The 27,032-nt window shown below is 35.0% G+C and overlaps 1 protein-coding gene across 1 annotated transcript in view; it reads right to left on the bottom strand.

Moving 5' to 3' along the window:
* Positions 1–24,862, bottom strand: part of LOC150105232 (zinc finger protein AEBP2-like) — an 88,308-nt gene extending 63,446 nt beyond the window's left edge. The window contains exon 1 of the mRNA XM_090395142.1: positions 24,775–24,862. Within this exon, the coding sequence (XP_090251268.1) occupies positions 24,775–24,862 (88 nt within the window). The remainder of the gene's footprint in view (positions 1–24,774) is intronic.
* Between the last annotated feature and the right edge of the window lie 2,170 nt (positions 24,863–27,032).

Here is a 27,032-nt window from a genome sequence, read left to right as displayed (position 1 = left end):
CTGCATTGGTGGAACCCAGCTCCAGGAAATTGATGAGGCACGAGATTTAGGAGTGTTGGTGGATAAGGAATTGAAATTTAGGGGACACATTGCAAAAGTGACCAAAACAGCTCATCAAATCACTTGGTTGCTGAAGAATACGTTGACAAGCAGAGACAAGCAGGTTATTGTTCCTCTGTATCGAGCCTTGATAAGACCCCATCTAGACTACTGTGCTCAGATTTGGTAACCTAGGTTTCTTCTTGATGGGGAGGAGGTGGAGAGGATCCAGAGGCGAGTGACCAAGATGATAGCAGGTCTGTGGAATGAATCGTATGAGAACAGGTTGAGGATTTGTGGGTTGCAAAAATTGGTTGATAGGCGGAGGAGGGGAGATATGATTGAGACATTCAAATTACTGAAAGGTTTCTATAAAATTAATTCAGAAGATATTTTTGAGAACAGGGCTGGTTGTGGGAGGACTAGGGGACATCCATGGAAACTGGGCAAAAGTGTGGTTAGTAAAGGTGTTAGAGCTGGGTTCTTTACTTTTAGAGTAGTGAATGAGTGGAATGCGCTCCCTGAGTCTGTAGTGGATGCTGTAACAGTGAATGAGTTTAAGGCGAGGTATGATAGATACTGCATGAATGTCAGATAGTTGTGATGAATATGATTTGGGGCCTCCCTCGATGAGTCTAACGACTCCCTGGAGTTGCCCGTAATAATAGTAATAGTAATAATAGTAATATCAGAATGGGGAACTGGACAATGAGACTTATTTGTGCTTATGGTCTCACAGAAGGCTCTACTAAGGTAGAAGTGGAGGAATTTTTTTAGGCTCTAGAGAAAGCTACTGACATAATGAAAAAGGAAAAGTTGGTCCTTGTTGGGGATCTAAATAGCAGAGTAGGAAATGTTTGTCAGACATACAAAAATGTTTTGGGAAAATTTGGAGAAAAGAGCAAAGCTAATAATAATCGCAAATACCTGTTGGAATTCTGCTCAGGACATGGACTGGTTATTATTAACACAATGTTCCAACATAAAAATGTGCACAAATTCACATGGAAAGAAGAGGCAAGGAATAAGAAAAGTCTCATTGACTATGTTATTGTTGATAGTGATGTTTTCTACCTGGTGCAGGACACCAGAGTGTACAGAGGATTTGAAATTGGAAGTGATCACTATTTAGTCTTGAGCAGGATAAAATTGAATTTCATATTGAAAAGAACGACATGTAAGAAAGTTTTAAAGCAAATAAAAGTTGAGCAGCTCTCAGATGTGAACTGTAGACTAAAATACACAAAGATTATTGGAAAAAAAATGAAAGAATTTGAGAACAAGAACCAAACCTTGAAGAAAACCCTGATTGATTCAGCCAGAGAGGCATGTGGTGAGGTTGTCTGCAAGAATAGAAAAATCAGAACTCCATGGTGGACACAGGAAGTTAAAGAGACAGTGAAGGAAAAGAAGGAAGCATATCAAAAGTTCCTGGCAAATAAGTCAGCTTGTGCTCTTAGAGAATACAGAGACAAATGTAAGAAAGCTAAACACCGTGTAAAACTAGCTCAAGAAAAGTCATGGGAAGACTTTGGTAAGAACATAGAAAATAAATAACAAGAAGGTGGCAAGATATTCTGGAGGTTGTTGAAGAAGCTCAGAAATGGAGGAAATAGTGCTGTAAAAGGAATTAGAGATGATAGAGATGACATGAAAACTGGAGAAAAAGATATCCTTGAAGTGTGGAGTAATTACTTCGAAAAATTACTAAATAAAACAAGCAGTCATAGCACAGTGGTAAAAAACACTCAACAGGTATTCAGTCAGAAATACATATCCATACTTGAAGTAGAAAAAGCCATCAAAGGCTTTAAATGTGGAAAGGCAGCAGGAGTAGATGATATTCGACCAGAAATGCTGAAGTATTGCACTGCATAGTTCAGAAGGCCTGGACAGAGGGACAAATTCCTGATGATTGGAGTAGAGCTGTAATAGTACCCATATATAAAAAGGGAAATAAAACTGAATGTGAGAATTACAGAGGTGTTTCCCTACTGAGTGTTCCAGGCAAGATTTATGCCAGTTTACTTGAGAAACGATTGAGAAGAATTGCGGAAGAAAAGCTTGGTGAAGAACAAACTGGATTCAGGTCAAATAGTGGTTGTCAGGGTCATATCTTAACTTTACGACAAATAGTGGAGAAATCATGGGAATATAACAAAGATCTGTATTTAAGCTTTGTCGATCTGGAAAAGGCAAATGACAAGGTACCAAGAGAGAAGCTATTGAATACACTACAGTTATATGGTATCAATGGGGCATTATATCAAGCAATACTTAGTCTTTATTTGAGTTGTAAGTCAGCAGTTACAATTGAAGGAAGTACAGGAAGATGGTTTAATGTTAAATCTGATGTGAGACAAGGATGTACATCATCCCCTCTGTTATTCATTACCTATATGGATGACATTATGAAAGAAAGTTGTATTAAACATGATATCAGAATTGGAGATGTTAATGTCAGCTCTTTGCTTTATGTGGACGATGTTATACTTCTAAATAAATCCGCTACAAGTTTGCAAGATTCCCTGACTAAATTAAATAACTGTTGTAATAGCTATGGTATGAAGGTCAGCATTAAAAAGACAAAGATAATGAAAATAGGTAGAATTGTTGAAAATGTCAACTGTGTTTTGAATGGGGAACCCTGTTGAACAAGTAAAACATTTCAGCTACTTAGGCACGATTTTTAGTGAAGACGGTAAATTAAATATGGAAATATACAACAGAGTCAACAAAGCTGGTATGGTAGGAAGTCAACTGAATAAATTATATGGAATTAGAGAGAAATTAGTCGGAACACTAAATTAGTTGTATACAAGACAGTGTTCAAACCAGTTTTAACTTATGGATCTGCGTGCTGGGTCAGAAGTAAAACACTTGACCAAAGACTAGAGACCACAGATATGAGAGTCCTTAGAAAGATTAGAGGTGTGAACAGATGGCATCAATGGCAATATCATATTAAAAACGAGGATATTAGGAAAGAACTTGACATTGTCAGCATCCAGGAATGCGTTAGCAGAGCTAATCTCAGGTGGTATGGTCACTTGAATAGAATGGACGAGGAAAGATTAGCAAAACAAGTGTTCTCTGCCAGGTTAGCAGATAAACGACCCAGAGGAAGGCCAAGATATAGGTGGATTGATACAAAGTGCCTTAGACGATAGAAATATAAGATCTGATAATGTTGAAGTCTTGACAAGTAACAGACTGATTTGGAGGAAAATTGTAGATAGGAAGTTAGTAATGATGTAAATTTTTCATGTAGTACTATCATATCCTGTACATCCCTTGAGTGTGCATGTCAGGAATTTGATGATGATGAAGATGATTTGCTCTCTTAGAGATAAAGTTGTTACTTAATCTCTGAACACCAATTAACTCAAAACATACTAAAAACACATCAAACTATTAAAGAGGGTACTAGCATTTTAAGTGGTGCTCAGGAGATCCCTAAAATTCAGTATGAATTTTAGGGATCTCCTGAGCCCTAAAACATTGACAATATACAGAAGAGAGCCAGTAGGTTTATGATCCCATCTGTCACCAATTTACTACATTTCTTGCTGCTTATACTTGTTACAAACATTTCCATGGTCATTTCTACTATATTGCAATCTAATCTACTCTAAATATGTTAAAACACTTGTAGTAGCAGATACTTAACACCTCTTCACCATTCAAATTCAAGCTATCAGAATTTTTTTTTCTCCTCCATCATTCTGTACTGCAGACCCTTTAACACTGCCTTCCTTTCGGTCCAGCAAAGGCTGGTCGATTGATAGAGCCTCTGCTACTAATGGCTTGCAAAAAGTTAAGCAAGTTTGAGTGTGGTTAGTAGTTGGAAGGGATCAATTGTTCGATGCTGTTGGCACACTCTCCCTCGATGAGTCTTTGGACTCCCTGGAGGTGTCACAATAATAATAATAATAATAATAATAGTATGACAACACATCCCGCTGTGGGCATGGATGTGTTGCAATTGTTTGTGAAAATACAAGAGTGGTGGTGGTCGGTGATAGATGGAGTTGGTGTAGTTGCGATTCGTTGTAGTTGGTGGATTGAATGGTGGAGATGGATAGCTGTGGAGCAGGTGCCCTTCCTCGATGAGTCTTTAGACTCCCTGGAAGTGTCGTAATAATAATAATAATCTCCTACAGTCTCCGTAGCTCAGTCAGTATAGACAAAGCCCTTTGGTTGGAAAGACCTGGGTTCGATTCCCATCCAAGATGTGAGGAACCTTTATCTGGTCTCTTTCGACTAAAGGTGAGTTAGCGAGTCTCATATGGAGGTAGATGGATTTTTCACCTGGAAACTCAGGTTTTTCATTCCTCAGAACAAGCACACACCGGTCCCTGAACAAACATGGATTTACAGTCAAAAATACATACTTGAAATCCCTCTTTCCTAAGGGACAGTAGAGGAACAGGAAAGAACCCCATATGAATAAATAAAATAAGTGTATTTCCTAAAATGTTAAACCTGCAGCTTTTCAAATCCAATATTAACAAGTTTCTTCTTTTTCCTTAACCTTAACTTTCTGACCATTCAGTGGTACTCAAGTACTACACATTGTAAAACCGGTTCTGTGTGAAATTACCATAAAAATTAAGAAATAAATACAGATATATTACTCTTGAATATTGGATGCAAAATACGATATACAATAACATGCAGGGACAAAAATTATAAATAAAACTAAGCTTGCTGAAGTTTTATCTTCGTTAAGCACCATTTTAAAATAAATATTAGTAGTAGTAGCAGTTCCTCATAGTGAAAATAATATTAATTTATGTGAACATTATAAAATTGTTGGGTCAAACAAACATTAATAAAGTACCAAAATGCAAAAATAGTACAACAAATGTTTCTTATTGGAATCATAAATGTCATCCGGTCTTGATATATGTCAAGGCAGAATTGCTCAATAATTCAGCCATTATTTATCCATGCCATTTCATCTTTATTTTGCAATACTTCAGAGCCTCTTTCTCAGAGCTTCAATGTATCAGTTGGGAGAGGGAAAATTGATGCTGCTGGTTACAAATTAGAGACAAATGTATTATGTCTGTTAATGGCCTATTTTGGGGTAAAAACCCTATCCCTCCCTGCATGTAAGACTGACTAACTCATGTTAAGCTGAAAAGCTCCATAAAGGATCTTAACATCTTAAAAGGAATTCAAACTCAGGTCTTTCCATCCAAAGGGTAGTATCAATACTGACTGAGCTATAAGGGCTCAAGTGCACATATACAAGAAAGAGAGAGAGAGGAGATAGAAAGGAAAAAAATATGTATGATCTAACTGTCAATATGACTGCAACATTTTGCTTTCAAGCTAACAAAAAATATAAATGGAAACTGCTATGGAGATAAAATATTTTGCTTTCTTTCTTTCTTTATTTGGGGATGGTGAGGGAATAACATTAATTTGAGCCATAGAAAAAGTTGCACAAAATATTTCTACTTTAAAGAGACATCAGACCAACTGGTTACCATCAGTATGAAGTACTGTATCATATGCTACTAAGTACAGCAAATTAGCAAACAGTAACTGGCACACAGCTGTGAGAAACTATGTCAAGATGCATTGAAATCCTCACATAGAAAAATGAGAAAAATGCAAAGCAGGGAATGAAAGAGAACTGATAAACAGCAAAGAATATACCAACTGAAAATATTCACAGACAGTGCCAATGTGTAAGCATAAGAATTATTAGGTCCATCCATTCATGTGCAAGTTCTAGATTCTGATTGGATGGATTTTGTTGAAATTGAGTATGTAGAATCCTTAACAAACATTTTTTTAACCATTTCAGCTTTCATTTAATTTCAACCATTTGTAGCATGCACAAAAAAAAAAAAGATAAAAAAGGTAAAATATATACTGCCATAACTCTAATCTTAGCTAGATACAATTTTTTTCGGAATTTCTTATAGTTTGTGCTTTAAACTGTTAGTTATCTTTACCCCTGAAGATGTTAGTCTGACGACTAACGAAACTTGTCGGGTTTGTATTTTAGTACTTGTTTAGTTTTAAAAAACAGTCTTTGTTTAATAAAAATGTGGTCACAAAACAGAAATAATTCGATTGAACTTCTTAACCACAGAAAAAACCTCCACATGATTATAGAAACTCACGGTGAGTTTAATTGGTCTAAAGTTTCACATTTTGAGAAATTACGCATTAAAAAGCAGAACTTTATAAACTTTTGATATTTTTAATACACTCCAGAGACAATGAAATTGTTCCCAAGTTCATAAAAATCAAACGCGCATAAGTCTAACAGAATATACAAAAGAACGGAATTAGCTTATTGAGAGATAGAACTGCAGCTACTAGAGCAGAATTGTCCAAGATACATGTAATATACATAACGAACTTGCCACATCACTTCTCTCCGAACTATGGAATAACATAGACACTATCACATACAATAAAGCTACAATGTTGTCCGAAAAGAAAAAACGCAGCCTAATTAAAAAATTCAATTCCCTTCTAAAAGAAAAAGAAAAGCAAAGGAAACATCTAGATCATTCCAAAGTAGTAATTAACGTCTCCTCAAGAGTTTTAACGAGAGATGAAACAAATCTTCTTATGAAAGGCTTTAATTTCGCTGTAACGCCACGACAATTCCCAAAAATTGATATCATAGCCCAAATTGAAAAAGGAATAAGAAATGTGCCAGGAGATATAGCAGATCTGATCTGCATTCAAAGCACAGTATTACTATTAAATTGCAAATTACCACCAAAAAACATACAAAAAAAAACAGAATTTGCAGCCCTTAATAAACTCAAATCAGACAAAAACATAGTTATAATCAAAGCAGACAAAGGGAATGAAACAGTGATTTTAAAGTCAGGAGATTATAACAAAAAAATGAAAAGCCTTCTTGAAGATTCCCAACACCTAGACGCCATTAGACAGAGATCCCACTTGGCAAACTCACAACAAAACCAATGAACTTATCAAGAATATACCAAATTGGTCTGAGGAACTAAAAAGAAATTTACAATCAAAACACCCACTAATTCCTAGAATATATGGAGTTCCCAAAATTCATAAACTAGATGTGCCACTAAGACTGATAGTAGATGGAAGGGACTCTCCTACCTCAAATCTGGAAAAGCACCTTAAAAACTTGATTTTACCACACATAGGAAAAACATCATCGTTCATTAAGAACAGCACAGACTTCATAGAGAAAGTAAAAGATATACGCATCGATCTTTCAGACATATTAGTGAGTTTAGATGTGGTCAGCCTTTTCACAAAGATTCCAAGAAATTAAACAGTAAACATCCTAGAAAATCTCTTCCCACCAGACATTGTACAGCTCTACGAACATTGCATAAAAAATACGTTCTTCCTTTACCAAGACAAACTCTGGGAACAAAAAGAAGGACTAGCAATGGGTTCACCCCTCTCACCAGCTCTAGCAAACCTCTACATGGAAAATTTTGAAAATAATGCTCTACAAAACTGGCACATCAAACCAAAAATTTGGCTCTGCTATGTGGACGACATCTTCATAATTTGGCCAGGAACAGCACAAGAACTGACTGCATTTAAAGACTATCTTAATAACTCATATCCTAACATAAAATTTACTCTGGAACTAGAAGAAAATAAAAAATTTCCTTTCCTAGACATCCTTATAAAAATAAATGAAATAAAAAACAGATTATCGTTTTCCATTTATAGAAAGCCAACAAACACAGGAAGATTCCTTCATGCTACCTCGCACCACCACCCCAAGCAAAAAATAGGCCTCATAAAAACCTTAAGGGATAAAGCATACAGCATCCCCAGTACAGAAGAAAAGCGGAAAGAAGAAATACAATACTTAACACAGATCCTACAACTGAATGGTTTCAAAACTAAATTAATTAAGAAAATTCTAAATACAGTACCTACAAGAAACTTAAATAAACAAGACTTAAAGAACACAGTCATCCTTCCTTATATCAAGAATGTCACAGATAAATTAGCCAAACTTCTCTACAAGTACAACATAAAAGTGACTTTCCTACCACTTGAAAAGATATCAAAATCTCTTCATCCTCCAAAAGCTCCACATCACTCAATGAAAAAACCAGGAGATTACAATATTCACTGTTCCTGTGGCATCTGTTACATAGGCCAGAAGGGGAGATTGGGAGAATGAGCGAACGTCAAAAGGATGTACAAAAAAAGAGAGAACATAAGTCTGGTTTGGCATTTCACACAACTTCTACTGGTCATGATGTATTCTGGGACAGAACAAACATGTCCTACATTGATAAAAACTGTTTCACGAGAAAATTCAAAGAGGCAGCAAATATGATCAAAATTCCTACGCAATGCAACAAAAATCAAGTTTGGTCAGCGTTTATCGGAAATTTACTCAGTTCAGACCTTGGACAAAGTGAAAGTGAACCACAGAACATGACATCAAATAGCATTGTTTTCAGCTAACACGTATTAACGGTTGTATAGATCTGTTATTCAGTTTTTTAACGAACTTTTTTGATGTTCATAATACCAACAAATGAACTTGGTTTTTTTTTCGTAATTTCTTATAGTTTGTGCTTTAAACTGTTAGTTATCTTTAGCCCTGAAGATGTTAGATTGACGACTAACGAAACTTGTCGGGTTTGTTTTTTAGTACTTGTTAGTTTTAAAAAACAAACAGTCTGTTTAATAAAAATGTAGTCACAAAACCGAAATAATTCGATTGACAATTTAATAAAGTTTAGAATATAGGAAAGCAAAACAGAATTGTCCATGCATTCAAGTTTTGGTTTAAATCATACAATTTCTACTAGCAAATTTAGCAAAATGATTCAAACAGAGAGTAAAAATTCTGTATTAGCCAGGTGGAATATAACGAAATTTAGTATCTAGAATCTCCATTAAATCTTTGAAGTAATTTCAATGTTGACAGCTCAAACTATTTGCAGCTGGAAAATTAGGGGAAAATAAAATTAACTGTCATAAATAAGCCAACAAATGAAGAAATAATTTATCTTCAATCAAATATGATAGAAATTGAATATATTAAAATAGAACAATAATGTTTTTTAAGCATAATTATTCAATTTAAATATACTCAATTTTAAATTTTATTAATTCCATTAAGAGTTATTAATTGCGATGACAGCATGTATAGTTCAGTTTCGTATTCAGCACTGGGAATAATGATTATAATGATAATAATGATAATAATGGGAAAATATTGGAAACCGTGAAGCAGAATTCATTTTTTCCTTTCAATTCAATCGTCACCATCGGGAAGGCGAAACGGATGCGCGCACATAAGAATATATACAGCGCTGCATTTCTTAGATTCCGCTACTCCCACATCCTTGACCAACCACAATGACAATATAAGCACGTTATGGTCCGCGCAGGTGTTTAAATTATTTGCTTCCTGGGCGGCAGTTTTCATGGAAAATCATAACTCCAACAAGCTTTTGTCTAAACAGGGTCTCTGACTGCAACAGTGAGGAGCAGAGCAAAACGACACTTGGCTACATGCCCAGGTCTCCATTAAAAACGGCAGCGATTTTCGGGTTGTCTAAATACTTGGTACCGAAGAAATCAGTCCTTTATACGAAGTGAACGTACTAAATAAGACACACATAGGAGCACGTACATTGAACTTCCATAGCGTTGTTTGCAAAAAAAAAAAAAAAAAACAGATATGGGGAATGATTAGTTAAGCTGATTCATGTGTTAGTATAGAGTTTCAACCTTACGTTTTGTGAAGTTATGTTGAAACTATACTCTCCCACCCCCTCAAAAAAAGTTTCGTTCGACAAGTTAGGCCTCGAAAAGGGTCGACCCTCTTTTTAACTCATTGTGTGGTTTAGCTATTTGCAAATATTTTCTATTCGACGTGTTTATGTTACAGATATCCGCATCAACCAATCTATGGCTGCTGTGGAGTCTGAAACTGCAATCTTTTACTATTTATACACTTCACAAATTAACTTTTTAGAGTCCAGAATTATTTCGAGAACTGAGCTGTCATTTTTCTGAGCAGCCTGCCTATCGAGCCACTAAGGATTACTTACTAGACATGGAGAGAGGGATTAAGACTTACTTGGTTGTTGTCTCCCATCTTACTACTAAATTGTCGTCTTCCGTTAATTTGAACCAATTAACGGAAGACGGCAATGCAGGGCAAGCGGCATCTTTCAGAAAACAGAAGTGGATTAGTCATTATCCTCTCTATGCAGACTAATTCGAAGAAAACCGCAGCTTAATCTAATAACCCGAGATTTAATATGGCAAATTCTTCGGAAAATATTTTTCATATATATGAACATTAAATAATTCTGTGGCAAGTCCCAATTTATTATTATTATATTTTTAATTTTTAACCGACTCGATAGTGAATGATGAATCCCTTGCTGAAATGTTTGGTTTTATTACGGATTGGATAATTTGGTTGATCACAGCAATTAACACGACAAGCTTTTTTTTATGTTAGGGTTAACGAGAGGGTGAGAGATTTTGAGAAAGGTGAAGGAAACATCAAGAAAGACGCGAAGAAACATTTTTTTTTTAAAGGACTGTCTCAAAACAGCAAAAGTAACACATTTTGTTTTGAGTGGTATTATAATATACTCTCGAGAAGACTTTACAAAGCACAAAAGCCCTTTGTGCAATGCACAAAGAAGGGCTTTTGTGGCAAAATGCGTTGTGACAAAAGACGAAGATATGCAAACGCCCACGCAATCTTTTAAGGATATTCCAAGGTGCATATCTCATAATACATTTCTTAAGAGACATCGCCCTCTTTAGTTATAGAAAACTATTCCTGGATGAATCTGACTGCTTGCTTCACAATAATTGTAAGAAAGAAGCAATGACACTCACAATGTAACCGATTTCATCCCTTTTACTAGTTTATCCTCACTTATTTTTTATCGCGTTTCAGTATTATTTTATTAATTTTAACTTTTATGATCATCATCTGCTCGAAGCCAGGGCGGGAAGATGACGGCGATATTTCGCGGTCGGCCTTAGTTGGCAAGCTGAGCTATGTAAGTATTTTTTGTCAACTGCAACGCGAGACCCAAGGCCTTGCAGGAGATCGTCATCATCGTTATTAGTACAAATAACGTGTTCATTAGCTTCCATTTTCGTACAACTGTAATGGTACATGGGCTCACTTTCCTATCTCCATTTTATTTTTATTTATTAACTCTTAGGATAGTTATTTTCAACAGTGCAATATTCGACGTGTTTGTTTATTTATTACATACACACGGACAAGCCCACCTGCCACTAGTTTTTTTTTATTTTTTTAAATGTTGCTCCGCCCAAGAAAAGTTCATTTGTAAACCTACAATATATTCGTACCGTGAGTGGACCAAGTTTTTTTTCTATTTTTTTATTACATTATATATAATTTTTTTTTTTTTACAAATTATATTTTACATAGTCTGGAAAGCTTGCTCTAGAGCAGGGGTCGCCAAACTTCTTTGACCGTCGACCCCTTCAAGAGTTTCTTGATGTTTTATCGACCCCCTCTATTTTACTATTACGTAATTATAATAGGACAAGCGAAAAAGACGCTTATGGGAGTTTTTAGATTGTTTATTTTATAGTTACAGTGTTTATTGTATGTATAATATAGTATATATTATTACTATTACTTGATTGGCCTCCGTAGCTATTTTCATGACCTTGCTCCATCTTACAGGTCTTATTCATGTCACTGTTCCTACGATTCACTCTTAATTGCGTTGTCATTCAGGATGGAGGTAATCCTGAGTGACAACGTTATTCAGGATTGGAATGAAAATCCAAGTTAACCGAATTAAATATTACCCGTACAATGATGTCTTATATTTTTCTATCGACCACTGCTCTAGAGACAAGCATTTTCAAGCCACTGGAGGCACCGGTAAGCAGAGAAGTAGTCTCACACCCACCTAAAGACAATGACAATCATTTCATGCCCACGGCGGGATTCGAACATGCGAACTGTTAGTTGGAGAGCGAATACGTTAACCACTTGGAAACCAGGGTGGAAAACCAGATATATTGGAATTTACAAAAGATAACAGAGCAAAATAAAATAATAAAGTATAAATAAGTTATGGGTAAATGAAAAAAAAAAAATAATAAAAATCTGCTATACGATGAACAACACGAGAGAGAGAGGATCAACGTTGGAAATTACGGAAGAAAATGTTTACATGAAGTAAGGAAATGTTGAGGATATCGAAATGCTTAGGGACTAAAATCTTTTTTATTCCAGAGTTAGCAACACATAAAAAAGGTTGATGGAAATCTCAAAAAAAGAATCAACATCAAATAGAATTAGGCTTAGGAGGGGGGGGGAATACAATCAATATCGTTATTAATTACTTTCTATTAATGGTATTCAGCAATGTTGTTCACGGCCGAGGATTGAGGAATTCAGATAAAACGACATCTAATAATGCAACATATGTCAGGGGATGACAACTGGAATCAGTCTAAGAAATCTGTTTTGCAACTCTTTCGACTTAAGTGATTTACAGCATATCACAGTCAAACACAAAGCTCTTAACAGCAGCATGACATGCTTTAATTGTTTATCAGGGATTTTATAATTAGACCAGGTGTTAGTTTCGCTTCTATGGAGGGAAAGAGATGTGTGAACGTTTTTCTCTGCATTCAATTTGCCGGCATTCTTTCTACACCACTTCACTATATCGCATATGCATTTTCACGGGCTTTGATGGCATAAAAAGTTTAAAATCATCAGCAGTGATAATGAATGGGCAGGTTGTTGGAAAAATGGAGATATCGCAGCAAAGAGGAGAAAAGTACACAGCAAGAGTGAAAGGCTGCAGTATCTCGGATGTAACTTCAAATCCATATAATATAATGGCAGACAATTTTAATTTTTAGTTTCTCATTCTTGAGCAAACAGCACTTAGGCCATTCCAGTATGTTTCATGAAAATCCAAGAATATGAAGTTCATGACTATAAGGACAGAAAGTTTTCCTCTGTTGAAAACTACACAAATCAACAGATGACATGTATGCAGTTGTTCTTCAACGAGTTCTCAAATAAGAATGGATTACTAGCAGTAGATATCCCATCTACCAACTGTCGAAAAACTATAAGTTTGGGGACATCAACGTGAAATAATATTTGACAGAATACATAGGACGACAGTTTTTTTATTTATTAATTTTAAAAAAATAGTAGAGATTTAAATACATTTTAATAAGCTGAATTTCCATAGCGAAGGATACATTCCTGATTATAAGGACTTAAAGAGAGTTGGTCAAGCAGGAACGTTACAATTTTCCGTAGCTCAGTCGGTTTCGATGATGCACCTGGTTAGAAATACAAGGTTCGAATCTCGTCTAGCATGAAGGATCACGATATTTTGATACCTGAAGAAGCAGAAATTTCAACACAAAACAGAACAACGCAGTTTTGCAATCGGATCTGGAAAATGGATTCTAATCAGTAGATATCGCCCATAATGAATAGAATATATTCCATTCATTATAAGCAATATTTTTTCTTACTTGAGTAATAATTTTGGATCACCAGAAGGTCCTTTAGAATAAATATTATTCTTAAGATTGGTTAAAGAACAAACAAGATGAAAGCTTAAAAAAAAACTTCGACCACAAATCTATGCAACACTCATTCCGTAGCGACAGTAGATGAGTTCGACCTTAACGATCGTTGATTCACTTAGTTATTGCTAATCAGGAGTTACGGCCGCGACTCCTGATTAGCAATACGGTATCAATATTATCCAAAACAGCAATGTTCTCTGAAAAGCAGCTGATCGCCAACAAGTTTATGATCTCCCGCAGGATGCCTAACCGAAGGTTAGGCATCCTGCTGGAGATCATAAACTTGTCTCAATGCAGTCGGATGGCAGGACCCGCATGAAACATGCTGTCAAAACTAAACTTACAAGCACTACCGTCGACAGGGTGTAGCATAGAGGCAGCCTGCCTCACGGAGAATCTCATAAAATAAATTTAAAAAAAAATTTCTAGCCTTCCACTGATACTTTCATCCTAATAAAGGCACGCGACTTCTGAATATACAAAAGGTGCAAATTGAATTCAGTAACAAAAAACACAAACGAAAAAAACTTTCAAAAATGTTTTATATGCCTGGAAATCGACAGTATCTTAATTCCTGTCAGTGAGGGTGAGATTCACATAAAAAAAAAAAAAAACAGAAATAAGTACAGAGAAGGAAGATATACGGAACTGAAGAATGACAAAAAAAAAATATAAATAAATAAATAAAGTGAGACTGAGACGAATGTAGCATATCTGGCCATGGAAACAACCATCACACCCAGACAGGACATGATAGAATTAGTCGGTGTGCTAAGAAACTGACGAGCCACCCACAGTTCAGTAGTAAGATACTCCTCAATACTTCCAAACTTTCAGCTTTTGAGTCCAACTTACGACACAAGAACATGATAAATGATCTTCCACCATGTGATGGGAGAATTATAACAGTAGCGGAAAATGAAAATATATAGTATTTCACGGGGTAAAAGGGGCAAGCGATTTACAATGGTCAATATATAAAAATAATTTAATGTTAAAATATTTCGAAGATAATACTCGTACATAAGAAAAAACTGAGCACCACAACTGATTTGTGCGTGCATATATGTAATGATTTTTTTCTCTTTTTCTTTTTATCTCAGCTCCAGTTCCATACTGACATCAAAGGCTATAGTTTAAGCTCGCAGACTTTATTTCGCGAGACGCGAACGAGTTGTAAATGAACTGGAATTGCAGTAACAAACGTAGACTGGATACATGCGAAACTGAAGTTTTGTAACATGAATAAAAAATAACGCCTTATATGGAAAAAAAAAAGAGCTAACTGGGTCACCATAAGAGGAGCACCTAAGTAAACCCAACGTTTTCGCATTAGGGGCCTTCACCCAGCGATGAGAATTCTGCAGCTGATTGTAAATGCCGTCTATGAGTTGGGCTCAAGAGCAAAGTAATCTGTTGGTATTATTTGCGATTAATGGTTATTTAAAAAGAATTTAAGTGACGGGCAACAAAACGATTTCTAACAGATATTTACGCCCGAGTATCACTAAAATGGCAACCAGACAAGATCAGAAGTCTTGTTCAAACACATCAGACCAATAGTCAAAATTCAAATATCAAATCTCCCTAAAAATGCTTGACGCCAGCTAGAAGATTGCTCACAATCGCTGTTTCTGCCATTGCCATTCGTATTTTAAAGGGCGCTTTCCTCCGAGACTGGCTTCTGCCATTCCCACTTTTCTCTGAAGCCTGTTTTTACAAACAGCTGCAGATCGGCACCCATAATAAATATTTTAATTTCTTTTTCATGTAATGTATAAAAGAAACAGTAGAGACAGTTCTACTCGGTTCCTTGACACTTGAAACATCCGCTTGCAAGGCAAATTGAAAAACTTCAACGAATATTACAAACGTCGCAAATTAAAATTGTTACCTTACGAGTACTCCCAATTTTTCAAGAGAATAATGTTCTTCATTACATAAAATTGGACAAAGCCTAATAATGGGACAGCATATAACACGAACAAAGTGATCGAAGTCCAAACCTCAATACTTCGATCAGTTAATTCTCTTCGACATGGGCCCTCGCGTTGGTGGTCACAAAATAAAATAATAATAATAATAATGCGCTTAGTGAAGTCGGCAGAATTCTAGTCATAATTCATTGCTTAACTATCGATCCCAATATCTGAGTAAAATCGAAACCCTTTCTATAATTGAAAAAAAAAAAAAAAAAAAACACGTCTTAATAGTGTACACTTTCTACGAATTTCTTCTTTATTTCCTATAAAAATTTTAAAATTATGGTCATTTTAAAATTATGCTACTTTCCTCTGAAAATGAACGTTCGTTGGAAATTACATTAGAACCTCAAGATGTTCAGGTCAACAGATGTTTTGAAATGCTAATTTCAAGCAAATAAGAAGCGACAGCAAACAAATTTATCATTAACAAGGGATTTGAAGTTAATCGATCAAAAATTAAAAATACACACTATATATATATATATATATATATATATATAATATTCTTTCAAGGGCAAATGTTGCGCATCGTGACAGAATGATGCTCAATGCGACCTCTGGCGGCATCGCTAAAACCGCCAAATTAATTAGGAGTCACTCACTCGGCGGCGTTTTCTGCCCATCAAAAATATATACGGCATCGAAAGAATAAATAAAAAAAAAGAAAAGAAAAGAAAAAAGAAAGTGCGGAATGTTCTAATTTCTCTCCGTGTATGGTCACGTGCCATATTATTACAGTCTCGAGACAAAGCCAGACCCTCGTGGAGAGAAGCAGCTGACGCCAAGCTGGCGCTTTGGCACAGCGCCAACTGGATCATCCGGCTAGAGAATCGCTACACGGAAATGAAATAGATGACGTGCACCTGCCATTGTGACGTTATGTGACGTTTTTGTTGCACAACTGCATGAGTAAAAAGCGTACGTTAATTGCGAGCAGCAGTACAAATACAGGAAATTAAAGACACCGGCATATAAAATAGGAATTACTATAACAGATTCGAATTTAATACTACATTAGAAACACTTGTCACCCCCGAAAAAGTGTTATTTATTTCTCTTCCTATTACTTGAACAGCGGAATCCCAGTTCGTTGTGAGAATTCAATGAATTGCTGCTGAAATAAAATAAATACTGAATTTGCTTTTGAAGCCTGCAAACATTGTATGAAAATTTTGTGTTAATACAGCACTCTGAACGAATTCAATTAACTTTTTACCGCATAATTTCTTTCTTTCTTTTCCAGCATGACCTCCATCATGTAGGCTTATGGGTTTTGAATTCATTTGTTTCACAGAATTCTGCCTTTTTTAAAAGTCATTTTGTTTAAAAATGGAAAATCTGTTCAGATTAGCATTCCTGCAGGAAGCTGAGCAACAAAATACAGCTTCAAGAGCGCAGAGTTCCACCCGAGGAATGACTAAGAGCACTTCTCGGTGTATGAGTGACATAAGTGTTCTTGTTTTCTAACAACAGTTCTAAAAAAGCAATCACACTTGAATCCTTAGGGCAACAACTAGCCAATGTGCAGGAAACATAACACATTCATTCAATCTCTCTCGTTCTGGTCGAAAAGGGAAAGTAAATGAAAGAAGAACGCAGGATAAAGAGACACAAGAAGGACAAAGCATTTTACAGTCACATCATTTATATCTGAGTGCAACTAGCAAATACAAGAATACATCTCGTTCAAGGCACGGTAGTGGTTGATCCGAATCTGTAGTCTAAGAAGCATCTGCTCAAGTCAAAGAATAACGTGTGTGTAGGAGGAGGAGTAATCTTCTTTGCTGGCAAACGTTGCCCACCAAACCGGCAGTGAATTCGAAAACCATTAGTATATGTGCATAATTTTTTTTTCATAGATGGCAAAACATTGAACGAGTTCATAAATCCTTCAGTTTAAAACTCATTTATAGCACTTAAGGATGGCAGGTTCATTATTCACTTCGCCATTGAAATGACCCACTTCATCTCTGCCCTAACCAGCGGGAAGCATCGAGTTATCTGCTAGTACTAATCAAATGGACTGTGTACATGTGTCAAGAATGTCAAACAAAAGGTTGCTTCGAGACACCTTGTGAAAAACTCGCTATGTTGGTATTCGATACATTTAAAAACCTATAGATGGAGCAACTGTCGAATAACATCCAGTTCATCGACGTGGTCAAAATGACAGCAACGACACTAAGAAGTTTTTATGAGTGAATCCGCTTATGAAAAGATCTAAACTATACTGTCCACTGGTATCACGGGGTTAATTGAAAGATAATCGAAAAACTGCTTTAGAAACTACACCGCGAACTTTTTAAGCCACTTCAAGTTTTAAATTATTCTTATCACCTGATTTTCCCCGCTGGTGGATAGCGTGTCCAGCTCAGCTAGTAGGTGACTGAAATCATCTACTAGCTGAGCTGGACACGCTATCCACTCGGCCAACCAGGTCAGCACAATGACAGTCTAAATCGATGTACACCTCTATCTCCTCTTTCGCTGCCGCCACCATTAGTGGTGACGGAAGAGGAGATTTTATTGATGGATGAGGAAGAGGACGTGACTGATGGGGAACAAAAGAAAGTGAATAGATGTGGACACCACTGAGACATCATTCGATGCCGTATAATTCCCCCCCCGGTTAATGATTAAATTAATACATGACGTGATCAGGTTATGCCTATTCCGAAAACTAATTTAAGGCCTTTCGGTCACCTTAGAAGACTCAAATGGACATGCGTAGGGAATGCACTAGTGACAAGATCAAGATAAGAAGATAAGATAAGGAATCGTGACGTAATTGGCTGTTCATTTGATGACGTCATTGTGTGTGACGTGATGAGATTGGAATGTTAGGAATTTCCCTGTGGGCATATGTGTCAGTGACGTCAGTTCTTGTTTTGGTTCGCGTATGGCATTATGGGTGATGGTAGAGATAAGGATTCGTGTTGTGATTGGTAGTGCACTAGTGACAAGATCAAGATAAGATAAGGAATCGTGACGTGAATGTTTGTTATCAGATGAATATAAGTGTTGAATATAAAAAAAAAAAGTGTTGAAAACTGATATCCATGTATTGATTATTTTAGAAATGTGTAATGCTACCTATTGACATTGTTTGAGTTATCTGAAAACAATTCGTTCACATAATCAAAAATCCGAACTGTTAGAATTTGGGTGTTTTACAGAGATATAGTAGATAATTAACCCAAAAACATGACTTAAACTCTTAAAGTTTGGTATAGAAAAAAAGTTTGTACTCTCCAGATAACACATACAAATTTTACCTTTCTCCACACAAAGTAAGATAAAAACACAACAACAGCATATCCAGCAGCATGTGAAAACATGTCGTTGAGTCATATGCGCAAAAGATTCGTTTTTGAAGGAACGGTCAGGGTAGGGCATGGTAAGTGTAAACAGTACTATAAGAAAATACCATAGAGTACAGTGACTTTGGACTTAAGGTAACAGCTGCTGTTTTGTGTTGTGGTGTTTTGTGTTTGGTAATGTAAAAATAATGGATGAGCCACAAAATTCTTTGTGAAAAGTTCTAATTGTTTAGAATTTTGTAACAGAAAGTTAACATAAAATATACGATCAGAGCTAATAATCAGTGAAATAATAATAATAATAATAATAATAATAATAATAAATAACTATTTATTTGTGGTGCCATATGAAGTAATCTAAGAATAAGAAGAATGAAGGAAAACGATTATGAAAAATCGACAGTGTGTGAAAAATACGAATTTTCAGTTATCATTGGGAATATTGATTGCCAATTTCTTTTGAATAAGACTTCAAATTTATTTCCTAAAGAAATTTGTATTTCTGATGGAATTATTGTAAGATATGCATTGACAAAATCACCTTGCAGTTGGAAATTACCTGAAAGAGTTAAAAAAAACAGAATTCTTGGTTAATAAAATATAACCATCAGCTGAAGTGGGAAATTGGTTCATTCTCTGGACAAACTAAGAAATTGGATGATAGAATCAACATGCAAATATCAAATATTACTCGCCAAAGGAAGAGAAAAATTAAAAACATTAACGAGGTTAATAGGGAGGCCTGTTCTTGATTTAAATGAAATTGGATGCCCAAAACGTGGAAACATAACATGTACTTTTAAATGCTTTTGGAAACATAACGAAAGATTCTGTGCTTTTAATAATTCTTAGAAGTATATGTATTGGTTTCAAAAAAATAAATATGCAACCCTTAATTTTACTACAGTAATAAATTCCCAACGATCAGCAAATGAAAAATTAACTTTCAGATTAGAGTCACATTGTCAAAAACCACATGATGGCAATTCCACAAGCATGGAGAGAACCTTTGATGTATTTTTCAGTTTATTTATTTTCTGTATTGTTAGATTCAGTAAATATCATTTGTAAATAATATTTCATTCAAATAAAATGTGTAAATTTAAATGAACAAATTGGGTGTTGTTGATGTGTTATACAAATTTAAGTAAGACGATAACGTTTTTTTTTTCCCTTGTGAAATTTCATGCCACAAACTAACCAGACTTTTTTTTTGACTCACTGAATTAAAAGTCTTATTTGTTCATGCAAGCTCTCAAATATTTCAAGAAACTGTCAACTCTTGGAAGCAAAAGGAATAAGCGGGTATTAAACCAGAATTTTAGTGGAGAAGATTCCACCTGAAAAGTTACAATACTGTAAGAATTTGGCTATTTTACACAGCCATTTGTTAATAATATTACAGTCAAATAAAAGGTAACACAGAAATTAAAAAAGTATATATTACAGAGCTAATATTCATTTGAAATAATAAGAAATAACTATTTATTTGTTGTGCTGGCAAAAGAAATTTTTAAAAGAAAACGCAACGGCGAGTTCAAAACCTTGTTTGTCGCATATCCGTTACTTAAAATTACTAATGCTAAAGAAAAAAATAAATAAAATAAATAAATTTCAGTTACAGAAATAGGTTAAGAGTACAAGGAATCGCAGGTAAAATTAATAGTCAATATTGGTTTTAAAAAAATAAATGTAAGCATTAATTTACTATAGCAATAATTTCCCACAGGCACGAAGAATGAATAATTTTAGGATATGTGTCATCACAATCATGTGAATGCTAATCACTTAGTCATATGTAAGTATTTGAGAAACATCCAAACTTGGGAAAATGATACCTTTTGAACAATACCGCAATTTACGGATGTGACTCATGTCATCTTCATGAAAGACCCCTTTGAAGAAAACCGCGATTTGTAGTAACCGCTCAGTGGGGGGATATTGCTCATGACGATAACATAGAAATCTAAAGGAAGAAGTACTCGACTATTTCAGGTTACAGTATTTACAGAAATTCGTTCTTTGTGGTTTTTGTGTTTGTGTTGTGGTGTGGATATAAAAGTCAACTATTTTGGAATATTCATATTTAGAAGAGCCATTCTGGAAAGCTGTAAGTAATTTTAAATTATCATTAGAATTTCTAGAATACATAGAAAAGGTTTTGTAATCCATTTAACTGTCCGTTTATTTTAATTTATTTATTTTAAAATGATGTACAGACACTAGCATATAATTAAATTATTCAGAAAAGCTCGAAATACTGTTGCTGTGTAAACTTAAAAGAACAAACAGTGTCGCTTATGTGTTATGTATGTTTAAGTAAGATCACTTTTGAAATCACTGTGAATTCACACAAGATTTGTTTATTTATTGAACTTTAAGATCTTAATTTAGACAAATCAAAATATTAGGATGAATTATGAATAAAATATGAACTTGGATTAGAATATGAATATAGAAGAAAATACGGATGAGCTATGGAAAAAAAAGTGTGTGTTTAAGTGACAACAGTATATAATTAATTATTCAGAAAAGCTCGAAACACTACTGCCATCACGACTTTCTCTAAGAATTCCCACCCTTTAACAGGAAAGAAATACCCCTAAATGTATTGGAAAATTAGTACAGCCATCTATAGAAAGAAAAAAAAAGCGTATGTATGTTTAAGTAAGATCACTTTGGAAATCGCAGTGAATTCACACACGATTTGTTTATTTATTTATTGAACTTTCAGATCTTAATTTTAGACATCAAAATATTAGGATGAATTATGAATAAAATATGAACTTGAATTAGAATATGAATATAGAAAATAATACAGATGAGCTATGGAAAAAAAAGTGTGTGAAAGACACCAGTATATAATTAAATTATTCAGAAAAGCTCGAAACATACCCGCCATCACGACTTTCTCTAAGAATTTCCACCCTTTAACAGGAAAGAAATACCCCATAATGTATTGGAAATTACTACATCCATCTATAGACAACGAAACAAAACATGACGACAATGACGGATGTGTCACCCTGGGAAAATTCCAAGATATCTTATCTCAAAAACATCGCCCACAATTCCATAGCCAAACCAAAACACCATGTAATATCACAGAGACATATGTTCCCCAGAAATTTCCAAACACTTAACATCACAATTCTTATCTCTAAATATCACCCCAATGCAATAAACGAACCAAAAACACCATGTGATGTCACTGACAGATGAGGGCCCCACCGATATTCCAAACATTCCAAAATCTATAATAACAAACATTCACATCACGATTCCTTATCTTATCTTGATCTTGTCAGAAGTGTCCCACCAACCACGACATGATTCCTTATCCGCTAATATATCTTCCTTTCCATTCAAAACAACAACGTCACTTATTTACAACTAACAAATGACGTCACTTATCTACATCTCATAACAACAAACATTCCTGTCACGATTCCTTATCTTATCTTGATCTTGTCAGAAGTGTCCCACGAATCACATGATTCCTTATCCACTAATATATCTCCCTATTACATTCAAAACAATAATGTCACTTATTTACAACTAACAAATGACGTCACTTATATTCATCTGATAACAACAAACATTCACGTTACTATTCCTTATCTTGATCTTGTCACTAGTGCACAACCAATCACAACACGAATCCTTATCTCTACCATCACCCATAATGCCATACATGAACCAAAACACAAGAACTGACGTCACTGACACATATGCCCACAGGGAATTCCTAACATTCCAATCACATGACATCATCAAATGAACAACCAATCAAGTCACGATTCCTTATCTTATCTTGATCTTGTCATTAGTGCATTCCCTACTACTGACATGTATGTCATCGAGTTAGAGGTTCTAAAGAAGCAGCTACATCTATTTGAGGAGCAATAATTCTGGCTAAACTGAATAATTCTTGTGCGCAGCGGACACTGTGGAAGCGATATTAGGAAACCACACACTTGGTGCCTCCAAGTGTTCTGATGAGACTTATTCCTACTTCTGGAGAGGAATGCTCCAGTCACTAAAAAACGTGGTTGACCATGGCCAGACCTGAAGAGTGCGTATATCTTCAAGAGGTTTCACCTCAACTAATGGGATTATCTGGCAATTCAACAATAATCTCGTTCCTGATTGACAGAACGGAAAGGAACCGATGAAAGAAATGATTACTTTATGACCACAAACACGTTGGTTGCCTCGCATCGCGATGGGCGAATTTACTGGCATTTGAAACATCTTGAAATGAACTTTACGTATTTTAAAAAAATATCGGAAGTGAGAACAGCTAGCACACACAGCACTTTACTAGATTAACAACTAGCAACTGCTAACTTACATAATACTTATATTTGTAAACTAGACCAACTATAATCCATATGTTAGCCAGCAGTTAAATAAATCCAACAGTGAACGTTTGATGGATACAATTCATTGATTGCATTTTAAACTTACCTTTTTAGGACTAGCGTCAAAGTCAGGAAAGAATATCGCGGATGGATGAATTGTGTCTGTCTGGAGCAGTGGTTCTTAACCTTTTCGAATCACAGAACACTTTTGATTATAAGAAAAATTTGGGGAACACCAAAAGTATTAGGGTCATAAAACTAACAATAAAAATATGCATGGACTTGCCTTTCATAAAAATGGAACTAATTTTAATACGATACTTAAGCTTGTTCGGCTTTTGCAGATTTCAGCAATATCAGGTCTAATATGTGACAGGGCTACCCTCATCTCTTTGTCTATGTTAGTAAGTCTTTCACGCTTTTTAGTTTTTATATGGGTTAATATTGAGAAACCGAGCTCACACAAATATGATGTTGAAAACTGTACCAAAATTTTCAGGGCCCTTGTGGAGAGAGAGAGCTGGGTATTAGGCTTGGACAAAAATCCAAAATTCCTCAAGAGTTATTTCAGAGAATTTCATTTTTAGAGTATGATCCGTTGGCAAGGTAACAAATTGTTCTTCTTCTTGTAATGAAAATTCACAACTCGGTGTATTAACTCTGCCAAATGGATTTCGTATCCAGTCATAATTGTATTTAAGTAAGAAAAGTAATTTGAATTTTTTTCTTCCAATATTGTTAAATGTTCTGTTATAACGGAAATAATTCCCTCGCATTTTATTATGGATCGAAGGAAACATATCCACTGTATTTTTTTCTGATATGCGGTTTTTCAAAAACAGATACTTTTTCATTTACCCCTTGGATACTTGTATTAACGCTATTTAAGTAATTAAAAATATTGGCTAAATATGCCATTTTAGCACACCAAATATTATTTTGAAGACATTTTACAAATAAAGGTATCTTCATTTAAAAGGCCAATAATTCATTCTTAAGTTCTAAAATTCAGAATAGCACTTTATACCCCTAGATAACCATCTTATTTCAGTGTGCAAAAGCAAAGATTCGTACTTGGATTCCATGGATATGCAACGTTTTTTAAAAAGGCGTGCTTTTAAAGGTCTTGACTTGATGTAATTTACCATATTTACAACTTGGTCTAGTACAGGTCTTAATATTGGCGATGTTTTTGAAACTAGGGATTCTCTGTGCAAAAAACAGTATGTAGATATAATATTTGGCTTTATTTTCTTTGCAAGGGTAACAAATCCTTTTATAGAGCCTACCATTGATGGAGCACCATCCATACAAATTCCTACACACAGCTCCCATGAAATTTTCTAAATATCACGTAATAGATCCAAAAATATCTTGTCCTGTAGTAAGTTGGGTGAGTTCTCTGCAGCATAGAAATTGATTCACTTATTTCGTTTTCATTAATGAAATGAACGAATCCTAGTATATGACCTTTACCGCAAATGTCAGTCGACTCGTCGATTTGCAAAGCAAAATGTTCTTTGGAAAGTTTATTGGTAACTCTTTTCTCAATATCATTTGACATTTCTTTAATTTTATTTTCTATTGTATCGCCTGTGTGAGGGAACTTTCATAATTTCCTTTTTTGCTTCATCGCCAAACATAATGTTTACTATTTCACAACATGCTGGTAAAATAAGAGACTCTGCTATGGAATGTGGTTTTAATTTTACCGCAATTAATTCAGCTACCTTATATGATGCAAGTTGTGCCTTATCAGAAATTTTAAGTCTTTTCAAAAAATTTTTTTTTCAACGTGCATGTTCAACAACCTCTTGAAATAATTTGTTAGTATATTTTTAATAAAATGTTCATCAGTTGACATTATGTATTAAAACTTTCACTTGGAATCTAAAACCATGGCTTCAACTTCTCCATTATCATCCTTGCACAACATTTTATCCTCTGTACCATGGCTAGACAATGCTTTCCATAGCCAAATTCAAAAGTTCATATTTTATGCCTGGAGTATAAGATGCCCCTTTGTTTCAGCAATTTTTTTTAACTTCAGATATCTTATATGCTAATATATATGGTAACTGTAACTTGAAAATAGGCAGATCACACCTTCAGAAATATTAGACTTTGCAAACTGTCATGCAAAAATTATTTCCAAAATTTGACACACACACAAAAAAAAAGCTAAATTTCAAGCACTACTACCAATTTTTTAACTATGAGTTTTTACTCTATTAAGGAATTTACTTGTTTGGATATACTTAAAGAATTTACTAATGATAATTATTTGATTGTACAAAGAAGACGTACCTTAATAATGTATGATTGCCTTTTATTTCAAAGGTATACCAGTTTTAATTCAGTCCAAAAAATTATCTTTATGAATTATAATTAGTATGCAAATGATGATAACGATCACTGGAGTTGTCTTAGTTCTAAGATGTTACATGAAATCACTAAGTTATCTGTTGACCACCAGACACTTGAAGAATCACAAATGAATTAATGATAAATAAATCATCAGTTCAAAAATATTTCTTGTTGTTAATTATTTATACTCAGCCTTTATCTCTCACTAGCCAGGTCACAAATGCACACTGTCTCTCCCCATAACCCTACCTTCCTGCTGAACTCTTGTTGGTAGCAGTTCTTCTGCTATCGTTGTCAACATTCCTTTGCGATCTTGTTCCCTCTCTCTCCCCTCTCCAAAAATAGAATACTCCTTACATTATATCCCTGTGACTATGTCCTATATTTTGTAAGATGCTCTGATTTTATGATGTAGTATCATAAAGTCAGCATTTTATAGACTACACTCATTCATCCTATCATAGTGTTGATTTTATGAATCTCTATTTGAATTATGGGACATCACCTAATAGCTAAACAGTCTGACACATATACCATTTAGATTTACTTGGCAAATGGCCGATTACTGATTTCATTGTAAGCAGAGCTTGTTAAGCAAGCATTAAATGCAATGATAATTATCATTGCATTTAATGCTTGCTTAACAAATAATCATAGATTGTACATATGTGAGGGGGGGGGGGTTAACATGTGTATTTGTGTTATAAGTATTCTGGGAGTTGAAATTAACTTACAATTTCCAGGCTACTGTTATTCACATTTCCTCCTTTTCTAACCATATATGTAAAATATGGTGGGCTGCTTGAATGTTATAAGATCACCTGTTATGCATATTCTGTAAACTTACTCATTTTATTTGGATAAAGAAATGAGTAAAGGAATTCAACATTTATATATGCTTCTGTTCATCTATCCTTTATATGCTTTCATTTACATGTCTCCCATTCCCACTTTCCCTTGATTGTTAAGCTATCTGAAACTAGATTAATACTCTGAGGTGGTTAATCTTATCCACATAGTGTATTACGGCTGTTACCTGCACATGTTCTTGCCAATTTACCTCTTTTGTAGGATGAAAAACTTAAGCTTTCAGGAGGAAAATCTCTGTCACCTCCATATGAGACTGGCTAATTTACCTTCAATAAAAAAGTCCTGGTAAACATTCTTTGCATCCTAGATGGGATTCAGACCCAGATCTTTCCTTTCCAACCAAAGAACAGGTAAAACTGACCGGGTTGCAGAGCCTCTCTTGTTCATATGTTATACTGTTTTATTTTATACTGTATTCAGAGGCACATATGAACCGCGTCCGTAGCACAATTGGAAGAATGACGGTACGTTGCGCCCTTCGATTGGAAAAGGCCTGT

The sequence above is a fragment of the Typopeltis vanoorti genome, chromosome 7, assembly GCF_054136105.1.
Source record: "Typopeltis vanoorti isolate ZY-2024b chromosome 7, IOZ_Tvanoo_1.0, whole genome shotgun sequence".
NCBI lineage: Eukaryota > Metazoa > Arthropoda > Arachnida > Uropygi > Thelyphonidae > Typopeltis > Typopeltis vanoorti.
This window is presented reverse-complemented; position numbering and strand designations above follow the sequence as displayed.